The following is a 20882-nucleotide window of genomic DNA, read 5'->3' on the forward strand; positions in this document are numbered from 1 at the left end:
GTGGCGTAGCTAGACCCGACTTTCAGTTACTTTTATACATATCTCTCTCTCTCTCTCTCTCTCTATATATATATATATATATATATATATATATATATATATATATATATATATATATATATATGTGTGTGTGTAATCGCTTGGAATTTTTTCCTTTTCTTCTTTTTTTTTTTCTTTCTCTTCTCTCTTCTTTTTCTTTTTTTTGAGACTAACTTTTCGGGGGGGGTTTTGTCCCCAAAACCCCCCCCCTTAGCTACGCCCCTGGGCAGAAGAACCTTCTTAGATAGAATCTTAAGATCATAAAAATCCTGAGGGGGGTGGGGACCACTAAAACTGATGTTGTGTTTTCTTGCAGCTTCCACCGTGGCTTCATTTTAAAAAAATGTCAACAACAAAGTTACTTTTTGTAATGGTCATTTTAAGATTCAAAAGATTTTGTAGGAAGATCATTCTCTTCTCGAGTCTGTCTTCATCTTTTAGGCATGTAAAAATGCAGTTCAGTGTAAGATTCTCATTCCTAGTGTCAATATTAAATTCAATTTATAAGTTTTTGTCCACAATACTTTTGAAAAATCGGTAATAAAGTTTCAAAAAGGAAGAATATTTTTACATTTAAATACAAAATCACATTTTCTTAGTATTTAAATCAAAGTGTGAAAAGTTATCAGAAAAAATTTGACCGCAAAACACATATAAAATTATAAAAACAATTTTTCGAAATTCTCTTTAAAAAAACCATACACACCACATATACAAATTTTAGGTGTTAAGATGCTCGACTGAATTTCATCTACACCCACTCCTTCATTTTCGAAAAAAAAATGAGCAATATTTTTGCACAATTTGTAACGATATCATTTCACTGGCTGAATTTATGTGAGAAATACCGCGTAAGAAATTGAATTCAAAGAACATCCGATTATAAACGAATAAAAAAAGTAACTTAAATATCGGGGGGAATATTTGATAAAGGTGCTATTCATGGTGCTATTTCAAATATAGGCGAGGAAAATATGCGTAAGCATTAAAATGCCAAACGTGATAATAAATTTTCCTTTGTCTTACGAAGCTTTGTAACAACGATAAAGTGAATACAGCAAGAAAAAAAAACAACATTAATTACTTCTGAACTGTAATGCTGTTTCTCCATAAATATGTTAGTTAAAATAGTATAACGTTGAAAAATAATTTACGAAACTTATTTGATAACCAGCTGCAATATTTATTTTAAATTCTTTCTAAATTATCAATCTTAAATATTGAGTTTCGAAACTTCAGTTTGAAATAACCGCTAAAAATTCAAGAAATTACTTCACGTGCAATAATTTTCAAAACCTTGCATCTCGTTTAGTAGCTTGTTTTGATACAAATATTTATGTAACACAATTTACCATTAAATAATAATTTGCATGACACTTCTACAATAAAAACACAGCTGATTTCTGTAGCGCCGCAGAAAATACAGAAATATAGTGCGCATTTTTTTAATTATCTCTTGCAGTGAAAAGTAAGTAAACTTTCAATAATAACCTATTAGAAAAAATATTAAATAAGCTGAATTACATAAAAGGAAGCATTATACTTATAGAAGGATTTTATAAATGTATATATTGCTTTATAATGCTGGCGTAATGGCGGAGTCAGAATTACGATTTCATGTAATGTGGTATTATTGAGCTGAGGGTGGTTCATGTCTAAACTCTCAGCTTACGACTTTCCTGCAAATGACGTAGATTATATATGTGAAAAAATTCATTAAACAGACTTTGGATACGTTTTTATAAAATCTGAAAGTGTATTTTTGGATTTAAAAGCGTGTGCGTTGTTTAATACTTCTTCCTAGTCCTATAATACAGGTTAGTACACTTCATTTCATGTACCACCTTACTGGATTAGGGTTAAACCACATTTTAAATGTATTTTAACATTCATTTTCTTTCTTTACCTTGAAATTCCTAAACTTACAGCAATGAAATATAAAATTTATCCCGATCGAAGTGTGTAAATAATGTGTAAACTCATGAATGTGCAATTCTGTGTTACTACGCGTTAAATACCTCCTTCATTAAGCCTAATATTTATTAATTTGATTTTTTTTTTAAATGCAGTGAATCACAAATAAATTTCTTGTGGTAACTCTTAGTGCGAATATTCTCGTATATTCGAAATCAGCCTGAATTATATTGTTCCAGCTAATTGAATTACTGGGCGATTCAAAATTTGCTGGTCTACATTCAGTCACAATTTGAAGTTTTGCATGTTAAAAACTGCTGATGTGGTAAATTTTGCCCATGAAAATTTTCAACTAACCTGATGTCTAAATTTCGCTAAATTATTGGGACCTTACCAAAGTCCGAACTTACAGGTACACAGTGTTTCGCAATATTAGGCCCTTTAAACGTCTGAAATTCGTAGCTCTAGAAACAAACCAGTTGTGTTTTTAAAGTTGCAATTGAAATTGATTATCCTGTTTGAAAAAAACACATTTCAGTTATTTGGTATGTGATGTTGCAGTTGCATAATTTAATATTTTTTACTGTTGGCTTTGCTAGGGTTGTATGAATTGTGGACGACATTAATTGTATCACGACAAGTATCAAATATAAATTTGCAAAGCTCTAATGCAAAAAATTTCCTTTTGATTGCATTTCATGTTAAAAGTATTGAACAAAAATGCATTCATGAGTTTAATAATACTGTAATTTTTCTATCTTTTTCATGAACTAAACACGAGTTTTCTGATACATTAAGCTTGTATACTTGCAGATATTTATTTTGTCATGAACCTAAACCAGCCCGTTTTTAAATGTAAATAAATATTTGCATGCATGCATGTATTGAACATTAATTCATAACAAATATGATCTCCTTTCTCCCTTGTAAGATTTATAGGTCATAGTCAGTGAGCTGTTACTTTTTGGTTCCATTCATTGAACAGCTCTGTTTCTAAAGATAGCTAATAATAAAGTCATGACGCATTTATGTTAGGCTGTAATGTTTTCCACCTGAGTATTTTCTATTAATCATTGGTGTAGTGGGAATGAGCTAAACTGTAATATGGAGGTCCGTCATTTGGGCAATCAGGGGCCGATTGCCCCCTGTATCTTGGAAAATAGAAATAATATTTTAGCATGTTGTCTTTTCTCTATAATATGTACCAAGGTAGTAATTTTTGTCGCCTGCTTGGTAATATAGTATGCTTGGAATCTATATTTTTCCTCTTTTGAAAAAGCCATATTGTTTTTTTTTTTTTTGTCTACAGTAACCGCCACCTATAAAATCAGCCGCTTTTTAAAATCAAATCTAGAAGTACAGACTCATTACAATAGGAAAACATATTAAAGCCATCCTTTAACAAAATCATTATGGCTGGATTGTGAAATGAAGCTTTTAAAGCCTATAAGTTGAAAATTGAAAAAAGCCAATTAATTATTAAATGTAACATTGAACTTTAATTTATTTTATGACAGTTAAATACCTCAACATTAACATGTTGCAATATTATAATGTTTTAAACATTGTAACAGACATAATAAATTCTAAAGTTGCGTTGCACCAAAAGAAATCGATCTCGGAAGATAAGGAAACCGCCGCGCCAAATTTGCCCTCCTCGATTGATGTCAAGAAAGTGCTTGATGTCAAAAGATGCACTTTAAAGCAAAGAAGAGGTAATTTCAAATTTTATAAAAACGTTTACTAACTTTCAAGCAATGTCTCATCTTAATTTTCAAATTCTGTTTATCAAAAATGAATGGGGCAAACTTTATAAGACCGTGTGTAAATGAAAAAAAAATACCTATGTTTGTTTAAAGTGTCACCTGTGTTTAAAACACTTAATACAATATAAATGTAGTAATTCATCCTTTTAGAGTATTAACTTAAGTAAAAAAAGAGGTTTTAAAGTTTAAGCTGGTTTATTAAATCAGCCACTTTATAAAATCACATGTCCTCAAGACAAATATAATGATTTTAATAAGCGATTCACACTGTATTTGCACAAATCAATTATAGTCCTATGCTTATCCTCAGTATCAGAGCTTGTCTGCGAGGGAGGTATTTACCCTGTTTCAGTGGGTGGAGTTGCGTTGAAACTGGACATAAAAACTAAAAGAATGGTAAAGGTAGCAGTTTAAAAATTTGCTGCTGTTTAAGAAAAATAAGATATTGTTCTGTAGACCCTTGTATATGGCATGCACTGTATGACAGCAAAAGTTGAATTCAAAATTTTATCAAGTTGAGCAGAGATTGGAGCGATCGTAGAAACACTAGGAGTTTTTGGAAAGTTTCGAAATTTTATTTGTATAATAATTCATTCAGAAATCTATAATATTTAATTTCAGTATCCCACATGAAAGAGCTAACTTTGATAGTGCAAGCTGTGAGATAATTTAATTTTCCTCTGCAACCAAAGTATTCTCTATTTTTCTCCATAAAACTGTAAATGTAGGGGAGAGGGGGGGCACCTTTGAACAATTTTTTGAAAAATCAACATATTTCTTATTCAGATTAGAATTATTAATGTTTAAATATTTTATGATAAAAAAGAATGCATTTCTTTATCATATAAATCAATATCAAAATTTTTACTGATAAATTAAATATATACTAAGCTTTAAAATTTGTAAGTATTTCTGTTCAAACGTGTCCCATGTAATGCATGCAGGGTTGGCAAAAACCCGGGTTTTTTAAAAAAGGCCCATGGACCCAGGTTTTTTTGGGTTTTATTTAAAAAAACCCAACTAAAGCTGGGTTTTTTAAAAGAAATGTGGGTTTTTTGTCTTTTTTTAGGGGAAAGGTGGGGTACTCGTAGCATATTGTAGCATAAGTATATGGACAAAGCACAAGAATTGTCTTGATAAAAAAAGCTGGAAAATTCAGCGTTTTCTGAAGAAAGGTATAAAAGAACACAAAATTCAAGAATGGTGAAGTTTCAGATTTTTTTAGTTTCCATGATTGCAAACAGTTAAGGCAAAGTTACTTCTTGAGTGATAAAATCTATTGTTTATTTGTTCGTTTTTAATTTCGACATTTTTTTTTTTTTTTTTTTTTTGTATTTTACTTTATTGTATTTCATTTTGTTATGCAAAACTACTGTAGAACCTCAAGTAGTTTAAATCCCTTTTTACTGAATTCCATCTTAATCAAGACATTTCTTTGAATTTTATGTTGCCTGTTTTTCTATTTCTGTGTACAGAGTAAGAAATATTAAACTTTTTCGTAAGATAATGAAAATACTGTACATCCTATTCCGTTTTCTGTCCGACCATTTGTAAAACCTGTTAATTTCTAAAACATATACCTTGTTTATTCGAGTTTTGTGACGTGTTGGTTTGCAGAAAATAATTCGAGAGCCTTTTAGCTAAAGTAGTATCCTCTGTATACAATCTACAAATATTGAGAAAATCTGACGTGACAGGACTTAGTCAAGATAATTTGAGTTCGTTATTGACCAGTTGAAGGAAAAAAGTTAAATATATTTATTTAAAATCTTTGAAGCATTTTTTAATGCCCTTAAAAGTTAAGAAATACTATTAAAGTTCAAAATTCATTTTTTATGTCCATTGCCTATTGTGAAGAAGAGATAAAAAAGAAGTTTAAATTGTAAAAGTATTTAAATTAATTATTTTTTAAAAAAAAGTTCTCAGAAAATTTTAAAAAACCCAAAAGTGGGCTAAATAATGGGTTTTTTTAAATGGGTTTTTTCAAAAAAACCCATTGGGTCCAATCCGGCCAACCCTGAGTGCATGCCCCAAAAGCATGCCCCAAATTGTAATAATAGAGTGATTTTATCAAAAATCACATACCTTTAAGAATTACAAAATAATAAGAATAAAATTAGAGCATTTTATTTTACTGAAATTAAAAATTTATGACTATTTAATTAATTTTATATGAATCAAAATTGACATCAAAGCAAAATATTGTAACAGCACGTAAGGTCCCTCCAGAAATCTGTGGTTGTGGCAGTTTTTTTTATTATATCTTGGAAATCTACTGTGCTGGTGTCTGATGCTTCGATAAAGTAAAATTTATTGCTTTCCTTTTTGCGTTGAAACCTGACATTAAATTCAGTTTCGTCTTGCAATTGCTGTTCAATTTGACCAACGTAATGAAGAACGGTTTGTTTAGTTTGGAATTGAACTATAATGAAATTGTTGACATGTAAATCTTCTAGAACAAGAGCTTTTTCCTATTCATCTTCAGAGGGTGCTCATCTCTAAACCCTGATAATATCTAGACTAATACCGTTCTCGGAAAATTTTCAAAGTTTGCTGACAGTTTTGAAATTTAAGCAAATTTTTGTGTTATCAAAATTGTTAGCAAGAGACAGGTGTCTGTTGTCAATTCTCATAAGCTAGTATGTTCAAGTTTAGTGGCAAAAGTGATGAGGATCTAGATCTCTTTCACAACTGCCAAAAAAGTCAAGAGTTACAAATAGTAAACAAAGTAAAAACATCGGATAGAAAGCTCCAGCTCTCAATGTCGAGTTTTACTGAGCATACATCAGTAATAGGTATTGATAAAATTGTAGCTTTAAAAATGTTTTTGAAAGGGTAAATTTAGTGATTCCATCAGTGTCGTAGCTTGGATTGAACTTGCAAAAACTTTAAACTGCCAACTTTACTCATCTTCTATCAACTTTTGGTATCTAATTTTAATGAAAAAATGGATATGGGGTAAATAGACTGCCCTGGGCAAGGACCAGGTCTTGCTCCAAACTAGATCAAGCATCATGAGCGTGCACAGAAATCTTGGAACTCGTCACTAATTACTTTTACGGGCCCCTCCACGTTGTTTACCCCACATCCCAACACATATTTCACCCCTGATCGGGCACGGACCAACAGGTGTGTCCTCCCCACCCCCCTTTCAGCATTGATTTTGATGCTGTGTTAGATTAAAACCAAAGAAGTGCTCTGTATTTCATTTATTTTCAACTAGCTGCATTGCACAGCCTATCTTGAAACTAAAAGTTATGTCAAGTGCGGCATAATCAACGATCAGGCTTCAATTAGAGAAAAAATTACTGTGAAAATTCCCGAAAAAATTAAACGCAACCCTCCGTAAAAATTACTAAAATCCTTGATTATCTTCTGCTAGCAGTACAAAAAAAAAAAAACTAAGGACAATTCGCCAAATAATAGTCAAAAGGAGAAATTATCACCTCAAAACAAGAACAAAATTTTATTTTGTCACAGTTGAGAAAAAAAGTGGCAACCTTCTCAATGGTTTTATTCATTCTAATTTAAAATGAGATCACGCAAGCGATAATTTTCCGATGTGAAAATGCTGTTCCATTTTAGGCTTAAAAATGCTTTTTATTTTTTCCCCGGAAATTTACAGCCTCGGTTTTCTTTTTTTTAATTCAGAGGTTTTAAAACAATTCTAGCGGTATTTTTCGTCGGCTTTCGAATGGGACCTGAATGAAGAAAATCAGATACAGTACAGAACCTTTTATCCGGGAACCAAAAAACCGGGAAACCAGAAAACCGGCAACTTTTTGCCGACTTTCAGGCCATTTTTTAAAAAATACACATTTTCAGCAATTTTGAAAAACTAAGCTTTGAAATATGTAAAAGAATATGAACTGCTTCTTAATAATACCATATTACTCACTGTAATTGGGGGAAATGTTTACAAAAACGAACTTCAAAGGGTTATCCTTTACGCGGGGCAAAATTTCCGAAATATTTTTTTGAATTAAGAAATACACTCGCAAGTCGCAAATTTTCGTGTTTTATTTCAACTGAAAACCAAAGAAATGAATATTGTCGCATTCTAATGCAATTTTTTTTTCAACGGCCTTTAAAATTAAAGCCGTTTAGAGCGTAAGCGACGCCGCGAAATTGCTGGAAACGTCGAAAATCAGATTCGCGAATTTTCTGGATTGTTAGTTGATCGTGAAATCTAGAAATCGTTAAACGCAAGACTGTAATAAGGCTGCAAGAACTCCTAAATCAAATTCCTATTGATATTGCAAAAAACAATAGTAATCAATAACCATAGTAAACGCAAACACAAAAACTTTATAAAATTAAAAAAAAAAACAGTGTTCATGAAAACAAATTTTTTCATACACTATAGCAGGAAAATCGCACATTTACGTTCAAAAACTTGTTTCTAGCCCTCCCATTCATTTTTTTTTTTCGTTTTAAAGCATCGAAAAGTGGTGGGTTTTTTCTTTTTCAGATTGAGAGAGAAAGAGAGAGAGAATGTGAGGGATCTCAGGTCTTATGAAAAATTTGAAGATTTTTGGTGTTTAAATTATTCTTCCACTAGTAGTTTTTAATATGTCTGGTTGTATTTATAATCATTTCTGAACTGTTTTCTTCTTACATTAATATGTATTGCCATTTATTATAGTAATTTCAGTTTTATACACATTCGGCCAACAAAGCTTTTTTGCGATCCAGAAAACCGGGAAATTCAGATATCCGGGATAGCGATGGTCCCTAACTTCCCGGATAATTGGTTCTTTACTGTAATTATTTCGGGTAGAAAGAGCCATTTAATGCCATTTTAGGGCCCTAAAATTAAAACTTGAACGGTTCGGTACTTTTTTGGCATTTGGAAACACGCCTAAGTTTCATCTCGGGTGACCAAGTACCTCACTTCTAAATTTGGTCAAGATCCAACGTTAACTGTGGATTTCAATTGGGAACATACATACACTCGTTATTTTATTTGTATGGATTACAAGCATCAGGCATTGTCCAATTTGTGTTTGATCAGGATAGAACGTATTAAGTAGTTAAAAAGCAGTCCCTAAAACAAAACTTTTGTAGAGGAAAGAATTGTGGGTGATTGATTGTAAGAGAAATAAAATAAATTATGTAATCATTTTAATGAATAAAGTATTGTTTATGCAATCATCTGGTATAAATTTTTATTTCTTTTGGAAACATTCTATTAAATTTAACATCAATGATTGAGTGGTGGGGTGTGGCCTTGGTTCTTTTTTTTTTTTTTTTGAAAGTTAAAAGGTGTGAATTGCAAGTGTGACGTATTTGTTTGAATATAAACTAATTTGTGTACAACGATTTATGAAAAAAGTTTTACTTGCAATGGTTATGTTTTAGGATTTTCCTGTAACTAAGGGGCTAGTCCATAAATGATGTCAAACTTATGAAACTTTATGAAAAAATGTGGCATGTTACTCTGCCATGGGCAGGTAAACGGCAGTTATCTGTAGAAATGAGTTTTCGAAATATTTGAGGAAACTAGTTTTGGATTTAATGCTAACAATAGGGAAATGTGGAAATTAGACTTTTTTTTCGTGCTTTTGTATAGCGGAAACCAAATGAGCAAGCTTGACCAATAAAACTAACACACAATAGATGATAAAATGCAAAAAAATTAAATTTGAAAAATTCCTGGTTACTTTCCTTTACTTTCCCATGGCAGTACTCTTCTTGTTATCCCTCCCCCATGTCACAATTTCATGGACCCCCCTTCAAAGAATGACGTCCAATGTTTGTATCTAATGTAAATAATACTAATCTTTAAGCATGCTTATCTTTCTTTTTTGGTATCTTACATTTAAAACTTTTTTCATGTTTTACTTCAACTTTAGACCCTGTGATGGCAAATCGGGGTGGAGCTCAAAGACCTAGCAACACGTCACAAGGCAAAATTTGTCAGTTCAAGCTTGTTTTACTTGGAGAATCTGCTGTAGGCAAATCTAGTTTAGTGTTAAGATTTGTTAAAGGACAATTTCATGAATATCAAGAGAGTACAATTGGTGGTAAGTAGTGATGGCACGAAGCGCCGAATACTGAAGCTTCCAACTAATGGTTGTAGCTCTAGCTGCTGTCCATGGTTGGTATTTCAGCACTGAGTGCATAATATATGTAATTTGACTGTAAGATGTATAACATTTTTACCCTATTTTTTCTTTCCGAAGTTCTTTGTAACATGCTCAGCATCAAAAAATCGAGGTAGGTTAATATTGTAAAATAAGAAATACCAACGTCACTCTTTCTCGTTAATAGATCAAAATTTTTTAAAAAATGAATGTCTGGTGTACCCATTGTTACATACTTCCTATCATAATTTAAAATTATAATGTATGATCATAAATGGCTACAAATTCGATTCAAAGATCCAAATAAGTGAGATTCCCGTGTATTTTTAAGATCCTCTCCATTTTATTGCAATGATATTTAAAATGAAAGATATAGCAGTAGAAACTTGTGCAACGTATGTAGATGTGACAGGAAAGTTCTGTTCATAGTAAATGCACTGAATTATGCCTGTAATTTAGTAAGAAAATAAGGTGCCTTGCAAAAGTTAGAAAACAACTCAAATCAGCTTAGCTGGTATGCTGTTTTAAAAAATATTAAATGAACTATCTAAGAAGTAACTGCAACAAAATCAGTATGATATGGGCATAGTAAGATAAAAATACAAAGCACAAAACTATCTGCAGGTATGGAAATCAATATATAGTGGGTAGGTCCAATAATGTATCCATAAGGGCAAAATGTAAACTTTCTTTCATTAGTTTACCTACCAAATATGATATTAATTCACAATTACTAGGTGATGCACATATCCTACAGCAAATGTATCTGCACAGCAGCAAATGTATTTGTGTACAAATGCATCTATATTATCTAGCTATGGGATATGAGAATGCTTTGGTATGTCTTTGTACAAGTACTACTGAATTTTTTCCCCATTCATTGGCACAAACTTTCAGTTAATGATAATTGTATTAAATAAAAGAAACAATTGAACCCTCCTTCTTGAAAATATTTATCAAATATTTTCCAAAATTGTTGAATTTGATTGAGTTTAATGATGTAGGTGTCTCAATGCGTTATAGTGTGCTTTTAAAGTTATTTTATTTCAGTTGATATCAACAATATATATTAAAGTGCAAATAAAATTTCAAAGCTTAATTCTCAGAGTAAACGGCATCAAATTTTTTTACTGTGTGCTGACCACAATGTTCTTGATAATAATACAAATTGTACTAAGCAAAGTTGGAGAAACACGAAAAGGTCCAAATTTTAAATGAAATTAGGGCAATTTCAATGAACATGATAAGTTTATAAATCCTTTTTAACTATAATTTTGTTAATGGTTAAATATTTTCAGAGTTACATGTGCTGCGCTATAGTACTTGAATTGAGTTCTTGCCAAAGAAGGTATGCAGTGCATTGTAAACTCTTTTTCGTTAAGGGTCACAGTACTCCAAATGATCAAACTATCAAAAAATATTTTTATTGCTTATTTCTGAAATGCCAAATTAAGCCCAAACACAGGTGGAGAAAAGTTTCCATCGCTTAAGTTCAAATATTTAAAAAGGTGAGTAGTTTTAGGTCACTCACTATGTGTTATTATGCAAAAAAAAATTCTGAAACTGTTTTCAGGATCGCTTTTTTGTGTGTGTTTTCATGTCATTAGAATTCCTAAGGATTTTTTCTATTAAATATACAGCTTTAAAGTACATTTTTGCAGTCAGGATAATATATATTTAACAAAATGTGCATTGATAAGCATCTTATAAATTACTCAAAATGTTTAGAGCATGTTATAGCTTAAAAACAAATTTTTTTTTTAATTATTTATTTTTTACATAATTAATCGTAGAAAATGTTCCAATACACATAGAAACAAATGAATACCTGGGATTTTTGGGAGATGCATGAATATTGTGATGTTTAGCAAAACCCTTGTTTTAAATAAGTGGAAAACCAAAGCCTTTTAGGGATTTTTAAAGTTGAAATTTCTTTAATAAATGTTTTGAATTTTTTAAAAATTCTTGTCAATTGTTAAATATTTTCAAAGTTACAAGCGGTGCTGTGCTAAGTAGTGTATTCTTTAAAATTAAATTCTGCTGCCAAGTAGGTAGCTAGTGATTGTGAACTCTTTTCTGTTAACTTGTTTTTCTTCTGCATATCCTGTCCAATGTTCAAACAGCTAAGTTATTTGAAAATAAACCAGATGGTACTATTGAATTGGCTTTTAGAAATGTGTTCAGAACTGAAAGAAGGAAAAAATTATGCATAAATTTGAAAGATTGCGCTTGTGGATAAAACACATATTTGCTTATACATTTTAAATCCTTTTCTTCAGTAAAATGTTTTCGTACTTCATTAGTTTTCATTTTTGTGTTTCAGCTGCATTCCTGACACAAACAGTATGCTTGGATGACACTACAGTTAAGTTTGAAATATGGGACACTGCTGGGCAAGAAAGATATCACAGTTTGGCTCCTATGTACTATAGAGGTGCTCAAGCAGCGATTGTTGTATATGATATTACTAATCAGGTAGTTCAGAGTTTTCTATATTTTTAATTTAAATGTTTTTGCTTTTGTGTAATAACAACTCGATCTCATCAAAATATTTTTTCTGTATGGACCTTTGTGACATTTAAGGTTGCTTTTGTGCCAACAAACATGAATTTTTTCCAAGACAAGAGCAAAAAATTATGGGAAAAGTTTTACAAGAGTTAACATAAAACATTGATTTTCTGGTGTATCTAATATTCTCTTTATTAGCTAAGACAGCAAATTATGTCAATCATACCTTTTTAACAATTGCTTTAATAGGTGAAGATTTACGGTTCGTTGGAAACGCTTTTTCCAATGAAATTTGTTGCTGCTTTTAAGTTTGGGATTTATATTTGCTTTAAATTTCCCTGCAGGTGCTTAATGGTAAAATTTTTCTAACAGTTCGAAATTGAACAAAAAGTTGTTCAAATCAAAAAGATATTTTCCATACATGGGGTTCTGCAACAAGAGCTTTATCCAACAAAGTTTGTTTGAAAAAGATCCAGTTTTAAGTTCAGGATTTATATTTGCTATACATCTCTCAATAGGTGTTAATATTAATTTTTTTTTTACTGTCCAGAATTGAACAAAACTCTGTCCAAATCAAAACAAGTCTTTTCTTTTTTCCATTTTCTTCATCAAGACCTTTTTCCTACAAAGTTTGAAGCAAATCCATCTTTTAACTCACACACAGGATTAATATTTGCCTTAAATTTCCCCGTAGGCACTGATAAGTTTTTTGATCTGTTCTAAATTGAATGACAAATTGTTGAAACCAAAATGTAAACTATGGGAGTGAGGCGTTTTCGCATAGATATTTAAAACAAAAAAAAAAGCTTTGTTCGGATCAGACTATTCACTCAAAGGTTATTAGGGAGGACAAATAGACACACATTTTCTCCATCTCAAAACCAGACTTTCTATTTTTTATTTTATTAATTATTGACTTTTTGTTTTTAGCAGTATTTTTAAGATGCTTTCATGATTTGATCTTTTACTTTTACGGAAAAGTAGGCTAAAAATGCGAATAATATGACATGGCAGATCAATCTTGCTACAAGGATAACTGACTTGCGTCATACATACAAAACCAGACACTGGCGGATCCAGGTCATGTCTCTATTTTGCAAAGCATTTTAGTTTTTTAAGAAGGCTTAAAACTGTTTAAAATTTGCGTCCTGCAACAAAAACTCTGGGATCTGTGAAATCTTGCTCTAATCTCATAATTAAGGCACTCTTGTGCATTGCCGTTGAAACACGCATATATGGTGGCTTAAGGCCGTAAATTTCAAAAACTGCTTTGAGCCTTTTTTAAAATATTGTGTAAAATCGTCTTTGTGTTAGGTGTGTGATATGTTGTGCATCTGTCAGTTTCTGGCTTATCACCCTGTGTATTATAACAATAAAATGAACCAAAAAAAAAACATTTTATGTAAAAAAAATTCCGACTTTTTCCATGTGTAACTGAACATTGTGCCTAACCATGTTTAACTGATTATGCTTTTAGAGTTTTTCACCTTTCTTTTTATCCCTCTTGCTAAGTTATACCTGTAAACTCTACTAGTTTTTTCCGGAAGATACCTGGATTTTGATTATTTTTCTATATAATATATATGATGTAAGGAACATTTAGTTGCATACTAAGAAAAATAAAAGATCTGTCTTAATGATCTCCTGAATTTTTCAATCATCTACTGGATTCTTTCCCAGTATATGTTGGCAGGTATGCTAAGTATGAAAGCAAATTTTCAGTAACAGGACGATTCAAACTTATCCAAAAAAAAAAGTTTTATTGAGAAAAATTTCCCAAGCAAAAAAGCTTTAAACCTTAAAACATGAATTTGACTACTGTTTCCCTATTTTAGCATTTCCATAAGTTGATTGTTTTTCCATTAAATCTCTTCTTGAACATTAATTTCTCTAATTTTGGTTGTTTGTGATTACTACAAAAGCTGAAGTGTTTTGTAACTAATTTTGTTTCAATTTTAGGATACATTTAGCAGGGCTAAAACTTGGGTTAAAGAATTACAGCGTCAAGCAAGTCCAAATATTGTTATTGCGTTAGCTGGAAATAAAGCAGACTTAGCAGCCAAAAGAGCTGTTGAGCATGAGGTATTGTTATTATTTTTATTGCTCAGGGGCTTTTATCCATCATAATATTTTTTAATTTTCTGAAAAAAAGAAAAATCTGGTCTAGGAACCCATGTTTGTAAATGTGAAGAACCTTAGATGCAGAGCAATGAAAGTGCAAACTTAGCCAAATATTTGTCAAACATGCGTGCATTACATGCCACTATTCCACAAAAGGGGCCCTAGGGGCCTTTATCAACATTCTGATAAAATTGGACCAACATTAAAGGACAAGTTTCCACCCGTTGGTGATTTGACATTAAATGCGCTATGCAGTCATTTCTTAAGGGAGGCTATTTGAAATGGTCACTTAAAATAGGGCAGGTTAGCATCAAATTAATAGGGAGGAGTTCTGGTTCATTCACTTTTGGCTCATCTTTCAAGAGATACTTTTCTTCCGATGACCTGGTTAGTAGCAGAGTGTTCACTATATTTAAATGCTTTCTTTTTTCAGTTTAAGTCTACCCCCCCCCTCGTCATAGGCCACCAAAGACCTGGAAATCAATTTAAAGTTCTATAAAGAAACCTACAGACCTAAGAATAAGCAGCCTGGTAGCAGAAATAGGCAATAGAGTGAAGCCGCAAAGTGCGAATTAGCAAGGGATGATTGTATTTACTTTCTGGAAAAAAAAAATAATTTTATAATTATTTTACAAAAGATTAATTTTTTGAAGTAGATTAAAATTGATTGTATTACCGAACAGGATTTAAAGTTATGAAAAGTATTTATAAAATTTTCTTCATCATCCAAATTGTCGCCTCAGAGCAACACTAAGATATCTAATAGTAGAAATAACACTAAGATATCTTACTGTTGCTCTGAGGCGACAAAATATACTATTCATTCATCACATGCATATATAGAGAACTGTATAAGAGTCATATTTTTATTATATTTTTAGGAAGCTCAAGCTTATGCAGATGAAAATGGTCTTCTTTTTATGGAAACTTCTGCGAAGACAGCTATGAATGTCAATGACATTTTCCTTGCAATTGGTAAGTTTTTCTTTTCATATATGAGCTACTCTACCTTTTATATTCATCAGTGGCGCACGGAAATTCCGCAGGCGGGGTTAGGATTGAAGGTCCACCATTCTCATGTCATACTCCAACCGGCATCCAAACATTCTTATTTATCGATTGTCCGGAATTTTTTTTTAAAAATATTGAATAATTACTTAGCATCATTTAATTTTGAAATTAATTTATGATAAATATATACTTACTTAAAATACCAGAAAGCACAAGAATACAGTCAACGCTCTATAGAACGACCTCCTATTACTGCGACCTTTCCGTTATAGCGACCGGTGCACAAAGTCACTTTTCCTATTCCATAGATGCAATGCTATTTTATAGTCCATTAGAGCGTCCAAATGCAATCTTTCATTCCAATACAACGTACAAAATTAAGTTTCAATTTTTTAAATATTCTGCAGACTAACTGCTCAAAAATTGATATTAAAACGTTTTATGTGTAAAAGTATAATTTCGATTAAAGGAAATTATTTGTTGCTGTATGGTTAAACAAGTGATGAACATCTCACGCAAACAATAGACATTCAGAATTGCATTTTTTCAAAAAGTTTTAAAAAGCGAAAAATTTCTACAATGTCTATACGAAGAAGAAAATACATGGAAAAAATTTCAATCAAATAAAAGAAACGTCTAAAAAAAATATCTAGTTTTAAAAATACAGTAGCATCTTGAAAGTTCATTTTAATTGGGGCTTGCGTTGTCTCGGATTGCTGAAAACTTGGATTATCCGAAAAATTCTTTGGCTTAAGTAAGGACGTGTACTGTTTACTTCTCACGCTATGAAAAGAAAACATTGTCTCCTCGAAAAATTCATCACTCAAATTTCATCATAAATTTATATTTTAATAAACCCTACGTGAGTTTTGATTATTTTTTTTTCTTTTTTTTTTTGTCTGAATGTACTTGTGTCTAAACATGCAGGCAACCAAAAAATACCCTTTGATCGTCCTCAAATTTTGCACAAGTTTTATCGTGACATTTCATCTGTGTTGTATGAGCGTACGTATGTACCTCACATAATACAAAAAAAATTGTCATAGAAGGATAAAATTTCGTACAGTGGCAGATACAAGAGAAGGGTCATCTGGGTCATGCCCCCCCCCCCCCTTAACCGTCGACGATAATATCCGTCCACATTTAGTTCAAACACTGAATGCGTAAAATGTAAAAGATTACCCTTGTTTGTTCAATTCATTAGTTTTGAAAGTAAATTTTTGAAATTTCTTCATTGATATAAAATTAATTTGCTACGTTTATGCCTATCAGAAGCCCTATTCCTGAGACCGATTTCGTGCTCTTTTTATTGACACCCAAGAATTTTAAAAAAATGTTTGTGCCCCTAACTATGGTTAGTTTGGGGGGATCATTTTTCAGCATGACCCCCCCCCCTCCCTAAAATGGTAGTCTGTATCCGCTAGAGATGAGTTCAGGCTCCTTTTTGAGAACCCGGCTGATATTGTCTCGGACTAAAATTCGAGCTCGAAGGACACTTTCTTGTATCAAAAGCCGAACCTTCTACAGTTTGACATGATCTCTCTGTTGATGAAAAATTTTATGTCAAATCATGTTCTTCATTAACAGAAGTTTCTAAATTTTCTCAATGCTCCACTTCAAATGCATTATTGTATGAGATATTGCAATAGTAATCACAAAAAAAACATATTATAAATAAGCGTTAATTTATTTTCTGTTTTTTTGAGCAATCACGATTGCTTATTGCTTTCATTTGACTGTTTTTGATGTCCTATCATTTTTCCCACCGCCACCCTCCCCAGCATCAGCGTCGACCGGGTCCTCACGATGCTGCACCTCTAGCGAAAACAGTCTCCAGATTTTGTCAATATCCTACACTTACACGCATACATACACGCACCTACACACATATACATATATACACCTACACACATACACAAACACATACACACAACTACCCACACACTCATGCCTGCACACAGACACAAACACATATGCCTACACACACATACATACCCAAACACACACATACACACAACTACTCACACACTCATGCCTGCACACAGACACACATGCCTGCACACACACACATACCCTCCACACACAAACACACGCTTACATATACACACACTCGTGATTGCGAAAAACATAATTTGAATTCAAGATGACAAAATTCAAATTAATTTTTATTTTTTTCTTTTGGTTAAATCTTCTCATTTGATTGAACTGATTTAAATGATCCTTTCATTTCCTCACAGTAGGAAAATGTTTATTTGCTTTGAATTTGTTTGGAGATTGACGATTGAATATCTTAGCTAGAGTCCCAGCCCGAAACCTATTTTCGGTTCTAGAGCCCGTCTCATGTCTAGTATCTGCCCCTGATTTTGTACATATGATTCCAATTCCTAAAGCGTCAAGTTTCACACTTCGCTTTTTGCAATTCGCTTTTTAATTGCAATTGGATATTCCAAAAGAGCTGTTCATTACCTTTTTGTATGTTTTTACGGAAATTCTACATAGCAAAGTTTTTTGATTTTCAGACTAAAAATTTTTTGTCTTTCAAATGTTTACCTTAAAAATACCAACAAAGCACCATGAATTAAGCGGAACCTCTTACTTTTGAGACTCGTATTTTCGAGACTCTACTGTAACTGATTTCACTCTGTTATTTTCAATGTATTTTGTCTCTGAATGTATTATTTTTATTTAATGTGTAATTATTTTAAATTATTAAATTTTATGAATAGGGTGTTTACTTTTAAAATTTTAAAAAAGAGAAAGAATTAAATTAAAAAAAAATCAAAGATTTTATTTTATTACTTTTGTCTTTTAAAACGAACCATAAATTTGAGATCATTCTTGCATTTTAATAATTGACTAAATAACTTGCAATACATTGTAACGAATTGTTGTAACAAGTGTCGACTGTACATGCATTTACTTTTTTCAGTTAGTTAAAAATTAAAAAAAAGAAGCAACATCATTATAAAACAATTTATGTTCACATACAGTTTGATTTTGTAAGGGATGAAAGAGAGAAAATATTTTTATTTTAGTTAATAAATCTGAAATTAATGTAACCTTTGCTTGAATTATTTTACGTACTACATGCATTGGATTATAGTCCATCAAACTTATTCAAGGGTGATGAAATGGGTCCAGACCTCCTGGACCCTCCCCTTGTGTGCCACTGATATTCATCAATGTCTGAAAACACATACTGCATATTTCAATTGAGTCTCTGCTAAATTCAGATCTTTTGGCTCAGTTTGCATACTGTTGCTGCTGTTGACAGAAATCAATTTTGTGCCATTATTTGGCAAGCAATTTTTTGCTTTCAGTGGCAACTGATAGACAGACAGTGAAATTCCATTACAACAAATACCAATACAACGAAATATCTGTTTGAACGAAACAAATATTCAGTCTCGATTCCATTTCCATTACAGTGAAAATCCCGTCATAGCGAGCAAAATTTGAGATCCGTTGAAGTCTGTTTTAATGGGATTTCTGAGTTTTCTTCTGTTACATTTTTTTAAAACATTTTTTGTATGATTATCCGAGGGAAAGAATATTATTTTTTTTTATCCGTGTGTGTGTGTGTGCAAGCACTGCTGTTTCATACTTGACAACTCTACTGTTTTTAAAGGGAGACTCCCGTTTTTTAAGATTTTCTCCCGTTTTTGCAGTTTTTTCAGTCAATCATCAAAAGTTTCACTTTCTTCTCAATAGATGGCGCCCTTTTCTAGTCGGCCAATGTCGGGGAATAAGAATTTTTCCAATTAATAACTCATTTAGTAAAAATTAATTTTTCAGAAGCTTTCCACTTTGCATGTTCAATGAAGGACGTGCTTTGCCGAAAATTGCAGTAGATTTCAATCCTTTTGCATCTTGAAATTATTTCAATCATTTTTAATGTTTGAAGGTATTTAAACATGTGCTACCCTATACTTATTTAATTTATATTGTATTATCACTATATATATTTATTTCCTTTTTTTTTTTCGGATTTTAGTAATTAAATTTTTGTAGCTACTTTGCTGGTAGAGACTGGAGAATGTATGAAACTTTAGGCAAATTCACTCCTTATTATTTAGTTTTTCCTTTGCAGTATATTTTTCTTGCTACTACCAATTTGCTTATATCTGAAAAAAATCCCCATTTCACTTTAAAGTATTCATGTTATTTAAAAACATAATTTAATAATTCTGTAGTGATTATATGTCAATGGTGAATCACCTATATACCTCTAGTAAAATCTCCTGTTTTTTTTTTTTTTTTCCAGCTAAAAAATTACCCAAAAGTGACCAAACTGCAGGCAATGGAGGAGCAAGTGATGGCAGGAGAGGTGTAGACTTGAGCGAGAACCAACAGCAGTCTGGGGGGTGCTGTAAATCATAGGATGGGTGAAATTCAGGCAGCAAACTGGCTACCACTCTACTCATTTGAAAAAATTCAAAAGTAATGTACATTGGACAATTTGTATATATATATAACACTTATCTGAAGTTTTGGCCATTGGCAAAATGTTCTAAAGGTATACTGAGACTGATTCTTTCATAGCAAATTGTGTGTTGGCATATTCTTATTTTAGAAATTAGTTAAAGAACAATAAGGAACATGCCCACACACTATCTTATAACTGAATATATGAAAGCTTGTAATCTCAGTTGGACAGCATGAACGATTTTTTTAAATATGGCATTGTCGCTTAATTGCTGAACAATGTTCTGTTATAGTGTCGTGGAAATTTTTTTTGCAAATAATTGTTCTTAAAAGCATACTTTCAGTAGTTATTATTTAAGTGATTATATTCAGTTTTGTTAAAATGACAGTATAGTTTAGACCATCACATCGTTTACTTTAATTTTGCATGATAATAAAAAATACAGCAAATGTATCAAACCAATTACGGCAATAAAATGTCAATTTCTCTTATTTTTAAAACTTGCCTGCCTCCTCTGTGTTCAATTTTAACGCAATATTATATGGACAGGATTTATTTTTTTTACATTCTGTTCTGTTGAAAGTGAAAAAAAAAAAGATTATTGATGTTAAAATGTTTTGTTTGTAAAATCACTTGTTTTTATATATCCAGCACTATGTTTGACTGGTTCAAATGTGTAATCATAGTATTCTGTTATATATTTCCAAATAAACAATTTTTTAGTATCATTGATGCCATTGTATAGTCAATTTTATGTTTTAATAATCAAAACTATGTAATTTCCTTAAACATTCCATAGATCTTCATTTTAATCTTTGAAAATTATGTATTTGGCATCTAAAGCATAAAATGCAAATCGTGGTGTAAACTCAGTATGAAAAAAAGACCATTAAAAATTTCAAAAACACATTTTTGAAACGTTTTGAGTCTTCTCTTGGCTGCGTCCTACATTCAATGCAATTACACAGTTTAACATATACTCTTCTTTCATGTAATAAATAAAATTTTCAA

At 31.6% G+C, this 20882-nt stretch overlaps 1 protein-coding gene across 2 annotated transcripts; it reads left to right on the forward strand.

The window, feature by feature from the left end:
- Positions 1–1437: 1437 nt before the first annotated feature.
- LOC129219772 (ras-related protein Rab-5B-like) lies at positions 1438–20780 on the forward strand. Of its 2 annotated transcripts, none has more exons than XM_054854071.1 (6): positions 1438–1507; positions 9575–9745; positions 12129–12280; positions 14273–14395; positions 15316–15409; positions 19710–20780. In XM_054854071.1, exons 2-6 carry the CDS (start codon positions 9583–9585, stop codon positions 19823–19825), a joined length of 648 nt encoding a protein of 215 aa, XP_054710046.1. In that variant the 5' UTR covers positions 1438–1507; positions 9575–9582; the 3' UTR covers positions 19826–20780. The 2 variants fall into 2 exon arrangements, with proteins under 2 accessions (XP_054710046.1, XP_054710045.1); XM_054854070.1 differs by lacking the exon at positions 1438–1507 and adding an exon at positions 1645–1856.
- The last annotated feature ends 102 nt before the right edge of the window (positions 20781–20882 follow it).

The sequence above is a fragment of the Uloborus diversus genome, chromosome 4 (assembly GCF_026930045.1).
Source record: "Uloborus diversus isolate 005 chromosome 4, Udiv.v.3.1, whole genome shotgun sequence".
Taxonomy (NCBI): domain Eukaryota; kingdom Metazoa; phylum Arthropoda; class Arachnida; order Araneae; family Uloboridae; genus Uloborus; species Uloborus diversus.

Bases quoted from the DNA above. Each gene is read 5' to 3' on its own strand.
- LOC129219772 (XM_054854071.1), top strand. From the start codon at position 9,583: ATGGCAAATCGGGGTGGAGCTCAAAGACCTAGCAACACGTCACAAGGC. The intron at 12,281-14,272 runs GTAGTTCAGAGT...TTTCAATTTTAG, and splicing joins TATATGATATTACTAATCAG to GATACATTTAGCAGGGCTAA. The intron at 15,410-19,709 runs GTAAGTTTTTCT...TTTTTTTTCCAG, and splicing joins TGACATTTTCCTTGCAATTG to CTAAAAAATTACCCAAAAGT.